Source organism: Gracilinanus agilis, chromosome 6, assembly GCF_016433145.1.
Source record: "Gracilinanus agilis isolate LMUSP501 chromosome 6, AgileGrace, whole genome shotgun sequence".
In the NCBI taxonomy this organism is placed as follows: domain Eukaryota; kingdom Metazoa; phylum Chordata; class Mammalia; order Didelphimorphia; family Didelphidae; genus Gracilinanus; species Gracilinanus agilis.
Window position 1 is genome coordinate 148,976,078 of NC_058135.1, and position 20,081 is coordinate 148,996,158.

General features: G+C 33.2%; 1 protein-coding gene across 1 annotated transcript in view; it reads left to right on the forward strand.

The window, feature by feature from the left end:
* The first annotated feature begins 313 nt into the window (after positions 1-313).
* Positions 314-20,081, forward strand: part of CENPC (centromere protein C) — a 50,705-nt gene continuing 30,937 nt past the window's right edge. The window contains exons 1-8 of the mRNA XM_044680593.1: positions 314-349; positions 1,143-1,189; positions 2,679-2,749; positions 3,502-3,599; positions 7,326-7,437; positions 8,240-8,537; positions 9,626-9,844; positions 15,856-16,718. Of these exons, the coding sequence (XP_044536528.1) occupies positions 314-349; positions 1,143-1,189; positions 2,679-2,749; positions 3,502-3,599; positions 7,326-7,437; positions 8,240-8,537; positions 9,626-9,844; positions 15,856-16,718 (1,744 nt within the window). The remainder of the gene's footprint in view (positions 350-1,142; positions 1,190-2,678; positions 2,750-3,501; positions 3,600-7,325; positions 7,438-8,239; positions 8,538-9,625; positions 9,845-15,855; positions 16,719-20,081) is intronic.

A 20,081-nucleotide genomic window follows, 5' to 3' on the forward strand; every position in this document is an offset into this window, starting at 1 on the left:
ATGTTGTGTCAATTTTAGGAAACAGTGACTATTGGAAAAAAATTGGACATAATTTTCTGACAATCATAATAGCATAGTAAAATTTGACTTAACATTTTATTTTTCCACTTAACTTTGATAGCAGTCATAAAGAGGGTCATTATTACACAAGTATTCTAGAACTTCATCATCTGGGCCTTTAGATTCTAGGGCCTTTTAATTCTTTGATATTGAAATCACTCTGTTTCGAAGACCTTTTTGGACAATCCATGATTGACAAAGACTTTGACTGGATGGATGCTAGAGATAACTACTGGTCTTAAGAGGGAGATGAATGCTTGAAGTCCTAATTTTTTTTAGTACTGAAAAAGCAAGTGCCTCTGTTTAGTTGGAAGAAAAAGTATATAAGGAGGCTGATGCTGAAATAAAAGCACAAGCTCAGGTTGGAGTTTCTGGTAGTTTATGAACGGAGAAAAGACATAGGTCTCTGCCTGGGGAAGATTATTTTGACTTCTATGGTTGAAATTTGGAGAGGAGAACTGGAGAAGGAGGGAGATCAAATTTGGAAGTTTTTACAATAGCTTTGAGAAGAGATAATGAATGAGAATAGTGTCTGAACTAGAATAGTGACCATAATGATTGGAAAAAGAAGGAACCTAGTTTTCGAACTGTTATGGACATACACTTGGCAGAGTGTTACTACTTTGAGTGTGAGAACTGAGGGAAGGAATCTTTAGGATAGGAATTCTTAACCTTTTTTGTGTTGTGGATTTCCTTTGGTAGACTAATGAAGTCAAGAACTCTTGAGACTTATGTCTTTAAATGCATAAAGTAAAATACATAGGATGGCAAAGGAAATCAGTCATTGAAATAGTTATCAAATATTTAAAATTTTACAGACTTTTAAAGCTGTGATTAATAAGAACCTCTGATGGTCTCCTCGGTTATATATTAGGATGACTGGGAAGATTATAGTACTACCTCCATCAAAATATTGATGTTAGGAGGTGGTCAAGGTTTAGTGAAAACCAACAGGGAGAAGTCGTATCAACTTGTCATATGTAGTCAAGTTAAATGTTCATAGTTTAGCTGTTTTTTTTAAAAACATAATTAAGATAATAAATCTAGGTAAATAATTAACTTTTTCTTTTTTTTCCCCCCAGGATCACCTGAAAATTAGCTACAGAACAAGATTTTGCTGTACTTCTAGGTGATGTTTTAAAAATTTTATAAAGCTGATTTTTATATTAATCTTTAATGAATAAGCTCCATTTTATTGAAGTAAAGAATATATAATAGGAATTTTCAAATTTAAGATTTCAATTTTAATATTTTAGTGATGACTGGGAAAATGTTGTTAATTTACAGTAAAGGTAGCTTTCAGTTATTCACACCAATAAGAAACATTATCCTGTAAATACCCTTCAAAACAATAAGTATTTATTAGTACAGTGGAATATGTACTGATTCTTGAGTTAATGAACATAGAATCTACTTGTGTAACCTTGTCCCAAGCATAATCTCCTTGGGCCTCAGAGATTTCCTTATTTGCAATATAAAAGGTTGGACTAGATGACCTCTGAAATCCCTTTTGGTTCTCAGATCTTATTAAACACTTTTAAGTGCCTGTGGGAAATAGAAAATGAGACCTCCCTTTCCCTCAAAGGACTTAACATTCTAGTAAAATTCATTTGTAGGAGCCTTGGATTTGGAGTCACTGATCTTCAGTTCAAATTCCAAATCAGCTACTTATTACCTGTGTGTGTAACCTTGGATAATGCACAAAACATCTTAGAGTCTTCACCTTATGATTTATAAACTGAGCAGGTTGGACTTGTTCATTTTTGAAGAGGACCAGTGATGTCATGGGGTGATGTCTTGACTTGTGCATGAGTTCAATTTAAGTGAGACAGAGTTGTACAAAGTCATCAGTCTTGCTCTCTTTTCCAGAGTCATCTAAATCCAGTGGCAAGATAAAAAGTCAGGAAAACTGGTGATGGCCTGGGAAGCAGTGGATGATCTTGGGTTCTTTGATGTCTGACCAAGTTCTAAGCATTCCAGCATGCCTGCTTTAGCTGCTTTCAAGGCTGTTGGGACAAATTGTTCTCATTCATCCATTCCACTGGGGGAAGTCTTCACATGCTTGGGATAGACATTTCCTAACTCACTGGTTGTGGCCCATCAGTTATATTCAAATTGGTTTAGTCTGACTGCTGAAATGATTTACTGGGGTATGGCCACTAGGCATGGCATGCTTTAGCTTCTTGGAGCCACAGATGAGATTTGAGTGCCAGATGGACACAAAGATGCATGAGTAGCCCTGAAAACTTGACACTAGTTCTTGAATAACTATTTACACTCAAAGTTGGACTAGATAATTTCTAAATTAGTAAATATTAGCAATATTTTCCTTAAATGACATGAGTAAATATGGCCCTTTACTCAAACAATATAATTTTATTTATTTATGAATCTAGTACTTCAGACTCTGAACTTTAGATTTTGAAGCACTTTTTTAAAGTACTCAGAAAGTAGTATGCCAATAGCTTCTTTATTCAATTTAGTTGTGAATTTTAAAATAAATTAACAGAACCTAGACCATAAGTGACAATTTAAGTGTCTTAAGCACTTAATGAAAATAGAATTTTTTGATGTCTTGTTACCCTCTCCTCTTACTTTTTTCTTTTCTTTTATTGTAGGGTTCCTGTTACTGATCTTTGGCAAGGCCAGAACTTATTGGAAAACATACAAGATTGTTTTGAAGAAAAAAGTAAGCCTGTATTTTCTAATTTTTATGTGGAAATGGCTGGAAGATTTAGCTTATTTTAATATTAAAAATAAAATATTTAAATGAACATATTTGTAAAATATTTCTCTTTAATTTTAAGAGTGTGATCTGAAATGCCTCAAATTATTTTGGCAATTGATGTTTGCACTTTTTATGTAGTACCCAGTAAATGAGGTTGATTTTTGTATTTGGGTTTCCCTTCCAAATACTTAATCCAGGTACTTAAATACTTTACAAGTATTATTAAATACTATTATATATTATATGATTATGTTAAATATTTTAAAAATACTTAAAAATTATTTAAAAGTATACACCATATACACATATAAAAAGCAGAAATTTTTTTGGAAATTTGCCAAAAATATTATGATTTGTTGTACTTCTTCAAAGAAAAAATAAAGAATAATATATGTTGCAATCCTTTTCCTTAGTATGAGCTGTGTGAGAAAGGATTAGATTAAGAAAGGTAGCAGAGGACACATGGCCAGTGAAATGATCTCTTCTTTTAGAAGATTTGGAAATAGAACTTCTGTACCTGTTTTTTTTCCCAATAACCATATTGTATCATTTTAACTTGACCTTTTAAAGTATTAAAGTACTTAGATTTGCTTTATACTTGGCTCAAACAGAGACTTTTGGCATTAAAATGACATAAAGTATATCAAGAAAAGTTTTTACTTGTTAATCATTTACATAATATTTTAAGTTCTAAGTTTTAGACTCTTTTTTAGGTTATGACACTGGCTTTAGCACAAATCCTGGAAGTCCAACTCTTTGTTCAACTCCTTGCAAATTAAGAAATGATTCTTATTCATCACCAAACAAAGAGGTAAGTTAAAAGAAGAGTGGTCACTATTTTAAGGAATGGACTTTTATGTGCCAGTAAAATTATAAGGCCCATTTTTATAAAGTTAAATCCGGTGTTTCAATTAATTTCCATGATAAAAATTCTATATCTTTTATGAGGGTACAAGAGCAAAAAGATTCTACATGTTTTAGTTGTACATTATATATACTTTGAAATTGAGACACAAGAAAGCTCACCAGTGGTAACAGATAACCTTTTTAGAGGAGTGGGAAGAGTGAGATGTTGATGATATGGAAAAGGCAAAGAGTCCTCTCAGGCCCGCCAATCTGTTGCTCTCATAATGGTGCTACTTAAAATCAGTTTAAATCATTAGTTTCTGTTCTTAGAATGTTATTGATATCTTTTCTTTTTTGGAAAAGTCAAGAGTCCTCTCAGGCCAACCAATCTGTTGCTCTCATAATGGTGCTACTTAAAATCAGCTTTATCATTAATTTCTGTTCTTAGAATGTTATTGATATCTTTTCTTTTTAACATTACATTAATTTCCATGAGTCTTCCCAGCCTCTTCCAGAAAACTATCCCCACAGAAGAATTAAAAATAATTAAAAACAAATGTATAAAAAATCAATGTAACATCAATATTTCAAAAAAGAAATCTAACATAAACAATATTCCATAATTTTGGACCTCCAGAGGAGGTATTGCTCACATCTCTTCTTTGGAGACATACTTATTATTAGTCATTTGCAGTATTTTTCCTTGGTGGCGGGGTGGGATTCTTTACATTGTTGTTATGTTGTTTTGTATGATGTGTATATTGTTTCTCAGTTCTGCTGCATTTCTTACAGAATGATTATATTCCATTCCATTCATGTACCACAATTTATTCTCATTCCTAAATTGATAGATATATGCTTTGTTTCTAGTTTTTACTTCCACAAAGAGTGTTCCTATGAATATTTTGATGGACCTTTATATTTATTTACATTAATAACTTCCTGGACAGTGTCTCATAGTGAAATCTCTTCATCAAAGAGTATAGACATGTTCACCATTTTATTTGCATAATTTCAAATCACTTTTCAAAATGATTGTACTAATTCACAGCTTCTATAATCAATTAATATTGTTACCTATCTTTCTACAACCCCCTAAAACTGATTTTCCCACCTTTTTTTTTTCTGAATGTGGGGTAAAACCTCAGCATTATTTTGATTTGCCTTTCCTACTATGAGATTTTGAACATTTCTTTGATATGGTTGTTAATAGTAGTTTACACTTACTTTGAGAAATATTTGTATATATCCTTAGATCACTTATGTGTTGAGAATAGTTTTATAGTTTGTATGTATGATTCTTTTACTTGTCTCTATATTTTAGGATTCTGTAACCTTAGCTGAGAAATTTGATAAAAAATATTTTTTTTCAGTTGTCTGCTTCCTTCTGCTAAATTTTTTCAATTTTATTCCTGCATAAATTTTTCAATTTCATAAACTAAATATTAGTCTTATTTTTTATAATTGCCTCTAACCTTTATTTAAGAATACATCTATACATACATAGCTGTGTAAAAATACATGATCTATTTCCTTTCTAATTTTTTTGGCATATCTTTAATATTCAAGTTACATATACATTTTGAATTTATCATGGAATATGCCATAAGATGTTGATCTCAGCTTAATTTCAGACAGATCGATTCCCAGTTTTCCAAGTGGCTCTTTTTTATTTATACTTATAAAATATAAATTTATATTTATTTTCCAAATGGCTCATTTTTATTGATGTCTTATGTTTTTATACTACTAGAATTTTTCCTACTATCTTTTTTCCTCCCAGAGAGTACATATGTAACAATATTTTTAAAGAAAAAAGATGTTAAGAAAGGGGCTACATTGATCACTGCATTAGAAAAGCCTGAAGATATGTGATATACTTGTGGACCTTCCACCTCTGCAAAAGTAGCGAGGTGTTTCTCAGCAATTCTTATGAAATAGGGAGTTTTTCCTAAAATAATTTATGGTTTTGGTTTTATTGAATACTAAGGAACTGAGTTCCATTGTTTCTGATTTTCCCCTGTCTATTCCATTGATTTACTTCTCTTTTTAAGAAATGCCAAATGGTTTTAGATTACAGCTTTACAATCTATTTTGAAGTCTACAAGTGCTATTCTCCCTTTATTTCTGCCTCTTTTCATTATTTCCCTTGATATTTAACTTATTTTTTTGTAAAATTTTTTTTATTTTACCAATTACATGCAATTACAATCTTGGAATACTTTTTAATTGAATCTACACAACTACTTTCTGTGCCTTGATAGATTGACTCAAATATTATATATATTTTATATTTAGTTTGAATGATTTCCCATTCTATTGTTGCCTATTAGATTTTATTGTTCTTATAATGGAATGTACATTAAAGTTCTGTTGGTGGAGCTATGAATTGTTCCAGAAATTCTGGAAGGCAATTTAGAACTATTGCCCCTACAGTCACTAAACTGTGTATGCCCTTTGACTCAGACATACCCTTATTAGGCCTATATCCCAAAGAAATAAAAAAGGAAAGGGAACCATATATACAAATATGTGTGTAGTGGCTCTTTTTGCAGTGGCAAAGAATTGAAGACTAAATTATAATCTATGAATGTAATGGAATACTATTATTCCATAAGAAATAACAAAAAGAATAGTTTCAGATAAATCTATGAAGTTATATAGATGGATACAAAATAAAGTAGGCAGAACAAGGAGGACAATTTATAGAATAACAATATTGAAAAGATAAATAACTTTGAAAAACTTAATAACACTTATTGATTCGATGACCAACTATGATTCCACTGGACAAGTATTGAAGCATGATAATTGCCTCCTAACAGGGGTGATGCTGTGGAATGAGAAATACATTTTTGAATGTGGCCAATTATGGGAATTTGTTTTGACTGTACTAGTTATGAGGTGTTTTTTTTTTTTTCTGGAGATGAAGGAATGATAGGATTAGAAAATAAATGCTAGAAAACAAGTGGTACTTAAAAGAGATTTAAAGATACATAAATTATCTACTTTTCTGTTCTATTATAGGCAGAATTTTTTTTGCTATTTAAATATAGAATTAAAATAAAATTAAGACTTCTGGCTTTTTGGGTGGACCCTCTGTAGGAGTCAAAGAATGAGAGGTATGGATATTAATCAGTATGTACTGCTACAAGTATATACCACTTTAATAAAATCAGAGATCTATCCAAATGTTATGTATGGAAGAGTTAGAAATATAGAACCATTTAAACCACCTTTAATGTATATAATAAAGAGCTGATATCACTTCATCTATTCCTCCCTTTTATCACTGTTAATAAAGCACTTTTAATGCATTTTAACCTTAATATATGTATATTAAATAGGTTGACAGAATAAATTAGCATTTAAAATTTGAACTAGGGTCTTTATTTATGGAGTCCATGAACTTTAAAAAATATTTTAATAACTTTCAATATAATTTTCTTTGTAATTACATGCATTTTATTTTGTGGATTTAAAATATTTTGAGAAAGTGTCCATAGATTCACCAGAATGAAAAGGGTCCATACACAAAAAATATTGATATAGAATCAATATTATATTTATAGGAATAGGCAACAATAGGAAATATATTTGGTCAGAACTGACCATTTAGTTTAGAATAGATTTCAAATATCATTATGCGATAGACTGAAATTTTCTTCATTTTTTTTCTGTTCCTACTAAGTACCAGATATCACCTTCAAAGAATGATTGGATTTCTTCGGTGAAAAAGAAAGCTAAAACCTCAGCCCTTTCACATCATACTATTATGTTACAAAGTCAGGCAAACAATTCAGGTTGGTAATAATTATATGGATTGGGATGGGGGTGTTTATTTGAAGTAGGCACTGAATTCAATATTGGCCCTATGCAAAATTTCAAAGAAGTTGAAATTTTCCTTAGATTCTAGATTTTTTGTTGGAACATCTTATCTTTTCCCATCTCCTTCATTCCTTGTTCCATTTTTGCTCTTGGTTGACTGTTAACTTGCAAAAATGTTAGTAGTTTTAAGTGTCTTAAAGGGTCTTGGGCATTCTGTCCTGATTTTTTTTCCTTTCTTTCTAACTTTTCATACCCGGAGCAAAAAATTTAAAGGATCATTCCCCTTGGAGCTCTCTGCTGAATTGGGTTCAGCTAAACTTTGACTTCGTTAAGTATTAAAGGAAGAAAGGGGGACAGGGAGGTAACTTATGGCTAGTCATTCTTCCTAAGTAAGTAAAGTAAATAAGTAAAAAATAAAATGTTAGTATTCTATCTCTGAAAAGTTACTAACCCATGACTTAAAGAAGCTTGAATATTTTATGGTCAAATTCTTTACCCTCTAACATCCCTATGGATTTAATAATACTTTTAAAGGGACAGACATATTGATGGAAATTAAGCCCATAAATTCCAAATTTACAAAACAAACTAAATGAGTGATTTATTATATATGTTAGAGAATCTGATATGGAAATAAATTGTTTCCTTTAAATTAGATGTTTTTAAAGTTCTCCAGAGTTAATGAGATGATAGTTTTCCAAAATTATTTCTAGGTCACTGTTTTTTATTTTTATGAAATTATGAAAGTTTTTTTCTTAGTTGATCATTTTTCCTTAGTCTTGACCCCTGAGATTCCTCAAAAATTATCACAAGCTGATTTAGTTGGTTTGAAGAATACACCAAATTTAAAATATGCTTCAAGTGGAGCTGAAGAATTTAATAAAATTCCTAATGAAGTTGTGGAAGAATTTCACTTAACAGTTGGATCGCCTGGTCTTTTGGCCAAGGAAACAGAGATATTACCTTTGCCTCAGCAAGCTACTCCTACTGCACATGATAGATGGAACCATATATTTGGAAATTCATTTAATCAACAACCTTCACTTTCCACATCAAGTCTTAAAACTAAAAAGAGGTAACCTTTTTACTCTTCTCAAATAATGGTAATTTCATTCATGTTTTATTTTTTATATAATAGATTTTTGGGAAAAAAACTAATACTTCTATTTTGGCATTTCAATTAAAGCCCTATAGTAGGAAGAAAGAATGGGACCCTTGAATGATAGTAACTGGGAGCTTACAGTTTTGGTACAAAAAAAAAAACCTGGCATTTTAGCTATGTTTTTTTGACTAAAAAATACATTTAAAATTAATTTAAAATAAAGATTTAGTCTACCTTTTAATAAGTGGATTACAGTGTACTTCTAGAGGGAATAATTAAGTATTCAGAGATGCTGAAATGAAATTTGTGATATTACCTAAAATTCCTTTGAATATTCACATACATATATTTCCAAATAGCATATGTGTATGCACACATATACTGTAAGAAGGAAAAATTAAGTATTTATAGATATATATTAAAATGTGTGGCTGCTAGGAATCAACAATTCAGGTTGATTCCGTAATTAAATCAGACCCAAGTCAGCAGAGGAGCTTATTTACAATCTGGTAGGTAAAAAGTAGGAATAAAGAGAAAGGGAGAGGCTAGTCCAGGCCTTTGGACGGAGAGAGAAGGTTAAAAGGCTAAATAAATGAAGCTGTAAGCCACAAGGCCCAACAGCCAGATAGGCAGAGTTTAGAATTGGCCCAGCTAGGCCAAGGAAGCCAGCCTAACTTACCCACGTGACAATATAGAGTGTAATCTGTCTGTGGTCTCAGGAGATGCTTCTGCTCCCAGTTTGAGAGGGCAACTGCTCCACAGGAAGTTCACTAACTTACTTAAAGAGATAGTGTCTTTCATCACTTCCTGTGGTCCACCTCCAATTCAAATGGACAAATGGCAGGTTCTACATTGATTTGGACTGCCCAAAGGGCAGTCCCCTATTCTTGATTTGTTACTTATTGTCACGTGTGGGTAACTCGTCTCCCCTCCCCACTAAAGGAGGTGAGAGTGACATCATTAGCACGCCTAGGTTGAGTGGATTTTTGACTATTAATGGGCTCGAGCTAATTCTATTTACACAATACACAGATATATTTTTTATTTTTTGTAATTTCTAGCTTAAACTATGAAGATATAACAGTTTGGTCTGCTAAGAAGAAGGCAGAAAAAGATACTAAAATGTTAGAAAGAAGACAAAAGAGGATCCAATCGGAATCTTCTGAGAAAAGATCACAAGATGCAAAACAGAAAAGATCACAAGATACAAAACAGCAAAGAGCTAAAACGAATTTTTCAACATTACTTTTACAAGCAGCAAAAGGGAACTGTAGAAACAGGTGAGTTAATTGTGATTTGAGATGAAAAGTAAATATATGTTGTTCAAAATTCCTTAACAAGTATCAGAAGTTTCCCTATTTCCATCTAAAATTATGTGGCATATAATTCAGTTTTTTTTTCAGGGAAACATTAATTCAACATAAAAAATTTTATTGTAAAATTTTCTGTGAGGATATGAATTCTTTTTACTATGTAGTTAGGAAAATTCATTTATTAAAGAAATAAGTATTATGGATATTAGGTAATTCCTCTGCCTTCAAGTAGCTTACAGTCTTTTAGATATAATAAAACATTTTTACGAATGTGTAGAGTATCATTTAGAAAACAGGAAATAACTAAAGAAAATTTATATATTCAGGTGAAGGGTTGGTGTCTTCACTGAATGCTGGTAGATTTTAGTCCCTGCTGAATCCTTAGGACCCTCTGACACCTGAGGACAGAGTGTTATGGCTCTCAGAGCCTCTGGGCTTAGGATGAACCAGATTAAGTTGCTGGCTCTATTGGTTCTTTTGAGTAGTGACCATTTTATGGACTTCCAATTCCTCTAGATTTTTCTCATGAAAGCCCTTTGCTTTTTTTTTTTTTAATGAAAATATTTTTGCTTATTTAAGCTTTACTTTTTTCCCTTCTTGCCTTCATGGAAAGCTGGGGAAGAGAAACAAAACTTCTGTAACCAATATTCATTGTAAAGCAAAACAAGTTCCTACACTTGCTACATCCAAAAATGTATATCTCATTCTGCAACTTGAGTCCATCACCTTTTTTTTAGGAGGTTTGTAGTATTTTTCCATCACTAGTCCTTTGGAATTATGATTGGTTGTTACATTGATCTAAAATTCTTGAGTCTTTAAAGGATGTTTGTTATTATATATAGGCTCCTGGTTGTACTCACTTTACTTTGCATCATTTCATGTAAGTCCTTCCAGGTTTTCGGAACCTTTTCCTTCATTTCTTGTGGCACAGTCGTATTACATTGTATTCATATACCATAATTTGTCCAGGCATTCCTTAATTTATGACCTGTTGTGGTCTGCATGACCCAGGGAGAAAGGAGCCATGAATACTACTCACAGAGACACTTCTGTGTTCTGCTAAAGATCTCCAAGTGAGGCCGGGCCTGTTTACACAGTAGGTGGCTTATCTGAAATGAACTCATGGGCCAGGAATGTTAAAGTTACTGGAGGCCCTTTGGTAATCTGAGGTGCCTGGTACTGTCTCTTCATGAACAAAATTCGACATTAACAGTGATGTAATGACACAATGACTCAGCAGAATATTCTTTATATAACTCTAAGGCTTAATAAATTGGAGCTTTGTTAAGTCTCTCGACTGGCCCTGGACTCATTTCAGCATTCAGACCCTGATAAGAAGCCCAGAGCTGGCAATGACCCCAATAGTTTGTAGTTCTTGCCACAACAAAAAGTTGTCCCAAATATTTTGTATTCTTTTCTTCTTTATAGGTGGCATATTGGATAGAATGCTGGACTTAGAATCAGGAAAATCTGTGTTCAGAGTTCAAATACTTCAGATACTTATTATCTGTGTGATTCTGGGAAAGACACTTAATCTTTTTAGAATAAGAATCTTCCATCCATAAAAAGAGGTTAATAATAACACCTGACTCACAGGGTTGATGTGAGGATTAAATGAAGTACCATGCAAATTGCTATGTAAAATCCTAGCTATTATTATTATATTGACCTTTGGTGGAGGCCTAGACTTGGTAGCGGTATCACTGGGTCAAAGAGTTTACATAGTTAAAAACTTTTGGGACATATATCAAAATTACTTTCCAAAATGACTGAACCAGTTTGTATCTCCATTAACAGTGCATCAGTGTGCCTACTTTTTCATAACCTCCAACGTATGTCATTTCCTTTATTGCCAGCTTTGTTAAATCTGTTGAGTGTGAGGCAGAACCTCCAAGTTGATTTCATTTGCGTTTCTCCAATTACTAATCAATCACCTTTCTGTTGAAAGGAAGGAGAGTATATTTGATTATCTGTTCTCTGGGGTTGTTAGTGGTTTTCCATTATATAGAATTCAACTTCCTTTTGAGCACTCTTTATTTACATTTGCTGTAGTCATTTTGTATATTGTTCTTCTAGTTCTACTTTTTCATTATCAACTTGACAAACATTAGCAAACATGAACATTTCCATATGCAATTTATATAGAAAGAATTTTGTATATGAAATGGTAACTCAACTACGTATAGATTATTTCTTTTTTAAACATGATAGATGAAATTTTAACAGTATCAGCACTGCCTTGCTTATGTGCTTTTCTTGTTCTTGCTTGATTTTGTGTATTTTAAAATGTTTCACAAATTCAATTTAAATCTTTCATTGGTACTCTTTCCTTTCTTTTACATCTGTATTACTACCCATTTTTTACAACTCTTACTCCCCCCCAAAAGAAAAAACCTCACTTCTAATAATTAAATAGTGTCAAGAACATTTACACATTGGTCATCTTTGGAAATGTATCTCTCACGAAATGAACTTCTTTTGAAGTCATGAATGGTCATTGTGTTGATCAGATTTGAAAAACAGTTTTTCAAAATTATTTTCATTCACAATGTTGTAGTCATTGTATAAATTATTCTCCTAATTCTGCTGATTTCACTCTGCCACATGGTTCTACTTTCTTCAAGTCTATATCAATTCATGGAAATCCTTTTATTTTTAATGGCATATTAATTTATATGGCAGGTTTTTTTTTAACCATTCCCAAGCTGGTGATCTGAATGCACTTTGTTTCTTTTTCTTTGCTACCTCAAAAAGCATATTCCTTCTATGGATGGGTTATTTTGGTTACTTAAAGCTATGAATTGAAAAAAAAAAAACACCAATATCTCTTATTTTGATCTTTAAAATAAGACGTAAAATTTGTTTTCACAGTTTCTGATAATTTAGACTTGGATTAGTCTGAGTTTTACATTTCATACTGAAAAAAATGTGAATTAATAGCACAGACCTATCAGGAGGAACTTTCCACTTGCTTAAGAGAACAAAATCCCTGTATTCAATTTTGCAAGTATTTTTGAGCACCTACTTTTTTTACCCACTACTTCAAATCTTATGGAGACTATGGCCAGATGACATGGTCAGTGTTCTCCCCACCTTTTCACTGGTTAATAATCAGATTGGGGAGAAAAGACTTGAAAACATATGAAGAACAATCTAAATAGTATTCAATAAGGTACTAAAATGAATTTAACTTGATAGATCTTAACATTACATATACACTTACCATTATGGCCTCAAATCTCCATAGGATACTATCTAGTAACCTCCTTCCAACTTGTCTTTGAGCCATTAATAATTACTCTAAACCTTTCCATTTATACTGTTATCTAACCACATCTTTCCATCTTGTCCATAAAGAACTTAAACCAGATTTATTAAATACTGTGGCAAAATCTAGCTAAACTATCTACAATCTTCCTTTGATTTACTGGTTTAATAACGATGAGATACTGAAATAATCTGACATGTTCTTCTTAAGCAATTATGACTTTTTACAATCACTGCTTCCTTTTCTAGATATTCACTAAACATTTAGCAACATATTCTCGAATTTTTCCAGGATTAAAAGCTAAACTCACTGACCTATAAGAATTTCATTCTCTTCCCATTTTTTGGAAATTGAGAGTATTTTTCTTTTTATAACCCTGCTGTATCTTTCTAATTCTCCAGTCTTTTACTGATCACTGGCAGTGACTTAACAATTGCATTTGCTACTTAATTCAGTACTCAAAGATGTAGTTAGTTTCTCTGAACCTTCTGACTTGTTCAAGAAGCAGCTAGGCTTTTTCTTCTTCTCTGGCTTCCCATTTTAGCTATCAACACTGTAATAAATATGCAAATTTTTTCTGTGTTCTTCTTTTTACTTATTGTTTGCCTTTTTTCCATTCTACCTGTTCAAATCTTAATCACTTTATTTGATGCCATTCTCATGCTTGAGCATAGCTCAAGCCCTGTCCTCAATAAAACTGAATGTTCCAGTCCTAAAGTCATAGGTTTTTTTTTCTACTTAACTACATTCTAGTGTAATTTCCTCATTTTATAGATGAGAGGTAGTCAAATTCCTGAGATGTTAAGTGAATTAATATAGGTGAAGCAGCAAATAAGTTTCTGAGGCAGAATATAAAGCTAGTACTCTTGGCCCAAAATTAGTCTTCTTTTTATTTGGTCCACCCTTTTCTCAACTGGAAATGTTTTTTACCACAATATTTCCTCTGTGGATCTTCATCATTTTGTTCTTAAGAACTTCCATTGAATTTTAGATCATAAAATCTTATCTTTCACTTAATCCTTTGAAATTTGTGCTCTTAAAATCCAGGGTTTATATCAAATTGTACCCAGCTTTCCTGTCACATCTTTAAGATGGAGTAGTTACTTCCCACTCAAAGTGTCCAAAATTTTAACCCTAGCAATTCAGTTTTTCTTTGTTGATGAGAATTAGATCCATGGTAGAATTTCTTCTTGTTTGGCAATTTCATCTTTCAAAAGTTGAAACTATTGAGGGCAGCTGGGTAGCTCAGTGGATTGAGAGCCAGGCCTAGAGACGGGAGGTCCTAGGTTCAAATCCGGCCTCAGACACTTCCCAGCTGTGTGACCCTGGGCAAGTCACTTGACCCCCATTGCCTACCCTTGCCAATCTTCCACCTATAAAATCAATACACAGAAAGTTAAGGATTCAAAAAATTAAAAAAAAAAAGTTGAAACTATTATTAAAAGCACATCAAGAAATTATTAGCAGCTCTGCTTTTGGCAGAGGGCTCCAGCAAATGGTATTTGTATCTAATTAGCATTATCCCCCTCCATTATGGATGGGTTGGGTGGAGGGAGAGGAATGCATAAAATCAGACAAATGTATAATAATCCTTGCCTCTAGTCTTTTTTTTTTTTTTTTTTTTGCTTCCATCGTCCATACAGCTACCAGTTATTATTCTTTTTCCCCCCACAGTTTATGTAGGTACATTTTTTAGTAGTTGTTTTCTGACATTTTGTAATTCATGTTCTCTTCTTTCCTTCACTCCCCCCATTGCTAAAATGGCAGGCACCATGATGTAGGTTATAAATGTATTATCATGCAATTACAGATTTCCATGTTTGTCATGTTGTGAAAGAAGACATTTATTGCTTATATCATAAATAAACTCATGAAGGAGGAGATAAAATTAAAAAAAGGCATACTTCAGTCTTCATTCAGACTCATCAGTTCTTTCTATGGTGATTGGTAGCCTTTTTTGTCATGAGTCCCTTGGAGTTTTCCGAGTTCCTTGCAGTGCATTCACAGTTGATCATCGTACATTATTGCTGCTACTGAATACAATTTTTTCTTGGTTCTGCTCACTTTATTTTCCATCATTTCTTAAGTCTTTCCAAGTTTTTTTGTTATTGGCTTGTTTGTAATTTTTTATGGCGCAATAGTATTTCATTACAATCATTCACTACATTTATTCAGCTGTTCCCCAATTGGAGATCCCTTCAGGTTCCAATTCTTTGCCACCACACAAAAAAAAAAACTGTTATAAATATTTTTATATAAATAGATCCTTTTCCATTCTTCGATCTCTTCAGGATACAGACCTAGTTAGTGGTATTGCTAGATCAAAAGTATGCAGTTTTATGGCCATTGGGGAGTAGTACCAAATTGCTTGCCAGAATAGTTCGATCAGTTGATAACTCCAACAGTCTATCAGTGTCTCACTTTTTCCATATCATCTCCAACATTTAGGAATTTAAGTGCTACCTTCTGTATGAGGCTTTTCCAGATTACTTCCTCAGTTGTTATTGCTGGAGATGATGTTAAAAATGCTTTCTGAGACCTGAGGTATAAAGAGTAATATTTTTGACTTGGGAGGATGTGGTGATGGGGAGGACCTCACAGGCATATGTGAGAGGTGATTTTTATTCTGGTCCCCAATCTTTCTAATATTAGTTTAGAGGTTTATTTTTTGTTGTTAAAATTTTTTAATATAACACATTATTCCTTTTAGTTCTGTCCGTAGGCATGTATCACCACCACAGACTTATTCTCCTTCTCCTCTTCCAAATGGCTTAGAATCATCCAATGATGAATTTATAATTGATGAATCAGATTGCTCTGTCTCTCAATCTTGGATTTTAATCTCTAACAAGAATAGCAAGTCTGTAAAACCAGGCAAGACAGACCCTGTGAAGAGCTCCCAGGACTCAGAAAGAAAAAAGTCAAGGACAGAGCAACAGCAAGGAGAAAAATGCAACTCATCAAGTGATAAATATTTTGATACAGAGAAAGAAATTTCAGATGTTATTAGTGAAAAGAAGACCTCAAAATCCATAAAACATAAAGCTCGAGCAGTGGAGAAATCACAGCCCTCTAAAAGAAAAAAATTAGACAATTTATCTGATGAAATGGGAGGTGCTTCTAAATCCACCAGACATAGAATATATTCTGAGAAATCAGAACAATTTTTGGAAAATATAGGGGCTATCGTGGAACACCAGAGTGGAAAATGTGAGACCCAAATAGATAATAGAGAATCTGTTGAAGGCCTAGTTAATTGTGTTGAAAACCAAGATAGTTTCCACAGTGAGCAAAATATTGCTGAAGTACATACTACCTTAAGAACCACCAAATCCAAAACTGCTTCAGTGGAGAAATCACAAACTATAGAAATAAGCAAGCTCAGGAAATGCCAGAAGAAAGACTCTCAAGTATCTGTGAAGCAGCACGGCACAGAACAGACCAAGAAGAAAAGATCGAATATGTCACAAAGAAATCAAGACAAGCTACACAGTGAGTCTGACAGAAATTTGGGACAACGGGAAGAAAGAGGAGAATCTTGTCACTCTGCAGAGCAAATACTATCTGCTGATGGTAAGTGTTTAAGTGTGCAGGGTGGGGGAAATACAAATAAAATTAAAATATAGTCACACTGGATCTAAACTGAAAAGCATCCTTCTTAGTATGAATGAGAGGCATCATGGTAAAGTGAAAAGAGTGATAGATTGAGTTTTAAGAAGGCTTATGTTGAAATCCCAGCTCTGCAATTGTTACTTATGGGATTATGACTAAATTACTTACCTCTTCTGGACTTTCTGATATCTATTTTAGTTGAAAGTTTTCCCCCCTACATTTTCAGTCTTATAATACATTCTTGTCCTTTATGTTTTCTGTGATATCACCAAACTGGCCTTCTTGATATTTTTCCCATAGGACAGTGATAGTGTCCTTTTAGAGATGGAGGGCCAGGTCCCGCCCCCCAGACAAAGTGTTGTGCCCGCTCCTCTCCCCCGCCAAGACTGTGTGCTGTGCCCCTCTCCACCACCACATACTGGGTATGCCCCACCCTGTGTCCTCCCGTTACCCCACACGGGACGGAGAAAGCTCTCCCATTGGGCTGCTGGGCAGAGATGTGGGTGAAGTGAAGAATGTTCTCAGTGAATGTAGAGATGAGTAGGGGAGTGGCCTGAGTGCTCCCCTCCAGCTCTGCTACCTGTGGAGTCACCCACCTTACCTCCTGTGTGCTCCCATTAGGCTTCTGTGCAGAGGGGTGAGGCACGTGAAAAAATGTCATCAGAGAGATGGGGAAGTGACCAGTCCTGCCTGTGTCCCTCTGCCTTTCTAGTAATAGACTCAGGGAGCGGGGAGTGTAGAAGGGAGGGTTGCTGAGTGCTCACAGAGAGTGCTTTGCATGCCATCTTTGGCACCTGTGCCATAGGTTCACCATTACTGCCATAGGATATTTTCATCTCCCATCAATTTGCCTTTGAATTGGTTTTCCATTTCTCCATTGTCTTCACCTATTTGAACCTATAGTTATTTTCAAAGCTTAGCTATTATAATTATTCTTGTTCATAAAAGGTTTTTTGTGCCCCACCAGCTGTTAGTTTTAGTGTTGTCCTTCCTTCTCCATCATGTATTTATTTTACATATATTTTGATTATGTTTATTTGTATACATTTTCTTCATTAATAGTTTTTAAGCTTCTTGAGAGCAGGTACTGTTTTCATTTTTTTCTTTTCGGTACCGACTAGCCCAATGCTTTGCAAATAGTAGATATTTCCTATAGCTTTTTGTTATTTAATTTACTTGGCATTACAGAAGAACAATTTTTTTGCCTCTGTCTCTTGTGTGGTCTTGGGCAAGTCACTTAACATCTTCACTTAAGATTCTCATCCATAAAATTAGAAAGTTGAGCTATGTGGCCTATAATGGCTTTTCTAGCTCTAAATTTGTGACACAATGATCTTGTAATCTGGTAGGTGACTGGAAAATTCTCTTTTCCTTTCCATACTCATTAGCACCGAAACTCTCACTTTCCTTTTGTTGCTCCTAGTCCTTTGGATAATTTAAATGGTTAATTAGTTCAATCATTTGCCATGTCTGTGAATGGTTTTAGGCTTTCTTTCTCTGGTTTTTATCTGTTAGCTCCATTTGATTCATATTTGGCATGTTCCTTCCAAGGTCCTAAGGCAAACAGTTATGATCCTTAGCTCTTGTTTGAATCCTGGTTCAACCTTTCTTTGTATTTCTGACTATGAAAATATCACTTTTGCCTTTTTACTCATCACTACCTTGGATCCAGTCCCCTTCTGTTGTCTTTTAGCCTTCTGTAATTGTAATTGATCTCTGAATTATGTCCTTAGCTTTATTTTAAAATAGATAATTTTCCTTTCTACATTATTGCCTGAATGGGTCTCTGAAAATACCATTTTTTCTTAGTTATTAAATATTCATTAAGAATTTATTATGTGCCAGGGGTTATGAAAAGAGGCAAAAGACAGTTCTTGCCTTCAAGGAATTTAGTCAAATGGTGATAACATAGAAGTAGCTCACTCCATTCAAGCATATGAATCTGAGATTCAAATCCACATCTTTTCACCAGAAATCCAGTATTTCCATTTTCTAGGCAGTCTCCTTTTCATGTTTTTAAAAACTATTCTTGAACATTTGATTAACATTTTGTTTGATTTATTTGTTATACTTTTCGTTAATTTCTTGATTCTTGTGGATTCCAAAACTAGTCTAAGTCATAGAGAAGAAAAAACAATGAAAAAAAAGTAACTGGGGAATAGAAAAAGTAAAGGATTGGGAGAAAGATGAGAGAAAGAAAAAAAATGAAGTAGTAACTATTAAGGAATAGGACTGTAACATCTTTATTTGATCTACTGTTACTACTCAATGGCAAACCTGTCAGAAATAACTTACCCTTGCTTTAGAACTGTTTTGTTTTTATTCAATAGTTTTTCCAGAAAAGGTCTTCATGTTTGAGTTTCTGTTTGTCTTTGACTTTTCACTTGTTGTTTTTCATTAATAATCCCAGGGCGGGATTTTTTTGGTAATTTTTTTTTCTCTAAATTGAGATAGTGTCATTCTAGTATTCTGTTAACATGTCAAGGTACTAGTTTCTGTTTCTATGAAAATCTAGTCAAATAGTTCCTCAATAAGGGACATTTTATTATAATCGATTGTGTATTTACTTCTCTGACTATAACTTCCTTATTTCTTTTGTTACTTATTCAGTAAACAAAATAAAGCACATTTTTCTTTGACTTTTCTATGTTCATTTCTTTGGATGCATTTCCTTGTGTCATGGTTTTAGTTATCACTTCTATGCCAATGACTCTCAAATCTTCAAAATCCAAGCTTCATTCTAATTTTCCATTTGCCTTTTGATAGGTTCCAACTCTTCCACAAAAGTGTTGACTTAAATATCTTTTCATAGTGTCTGTGTTTTATGTTGATCTCTCTTAACTCTAACTTCTTTTTTACTTATGCCATGCAGTTTTATTAGCTGCTACATTTCTTATGCTGCATATGCTACACTTAATATTTTGTCACATCAATGCATAATGTTGATATGTGAATCTTTTTGTTTCAGGTGTATATCATCTCATCTCAGGTGTAAGATTCATATGGTCAGGCTTTGTCTTTAAAGTTTTCTTATGTCCTCAAGGGCCTAGCCTATATTATGTTAGCTAACCACACATTAAGTGCCTAATAAATTATTATGGGTCTTAAAACAATTTTTGGTGGTGGAGTTCTTCCTTTTGTAAACAATTCTCTGTTATCTACCCATCACTAAGTCTTGTTTTTTCATTATACTCAAATTTTAGGTAATAGATGGACCTTAAAATTCAGTGATCTTTGCTGCTTTCTCTTTATTTTTTATCAACTAAAATGGTACAGCTGAAAATTATATTTTTCATTTATCTTTTCATGGGTGATTTTATATAT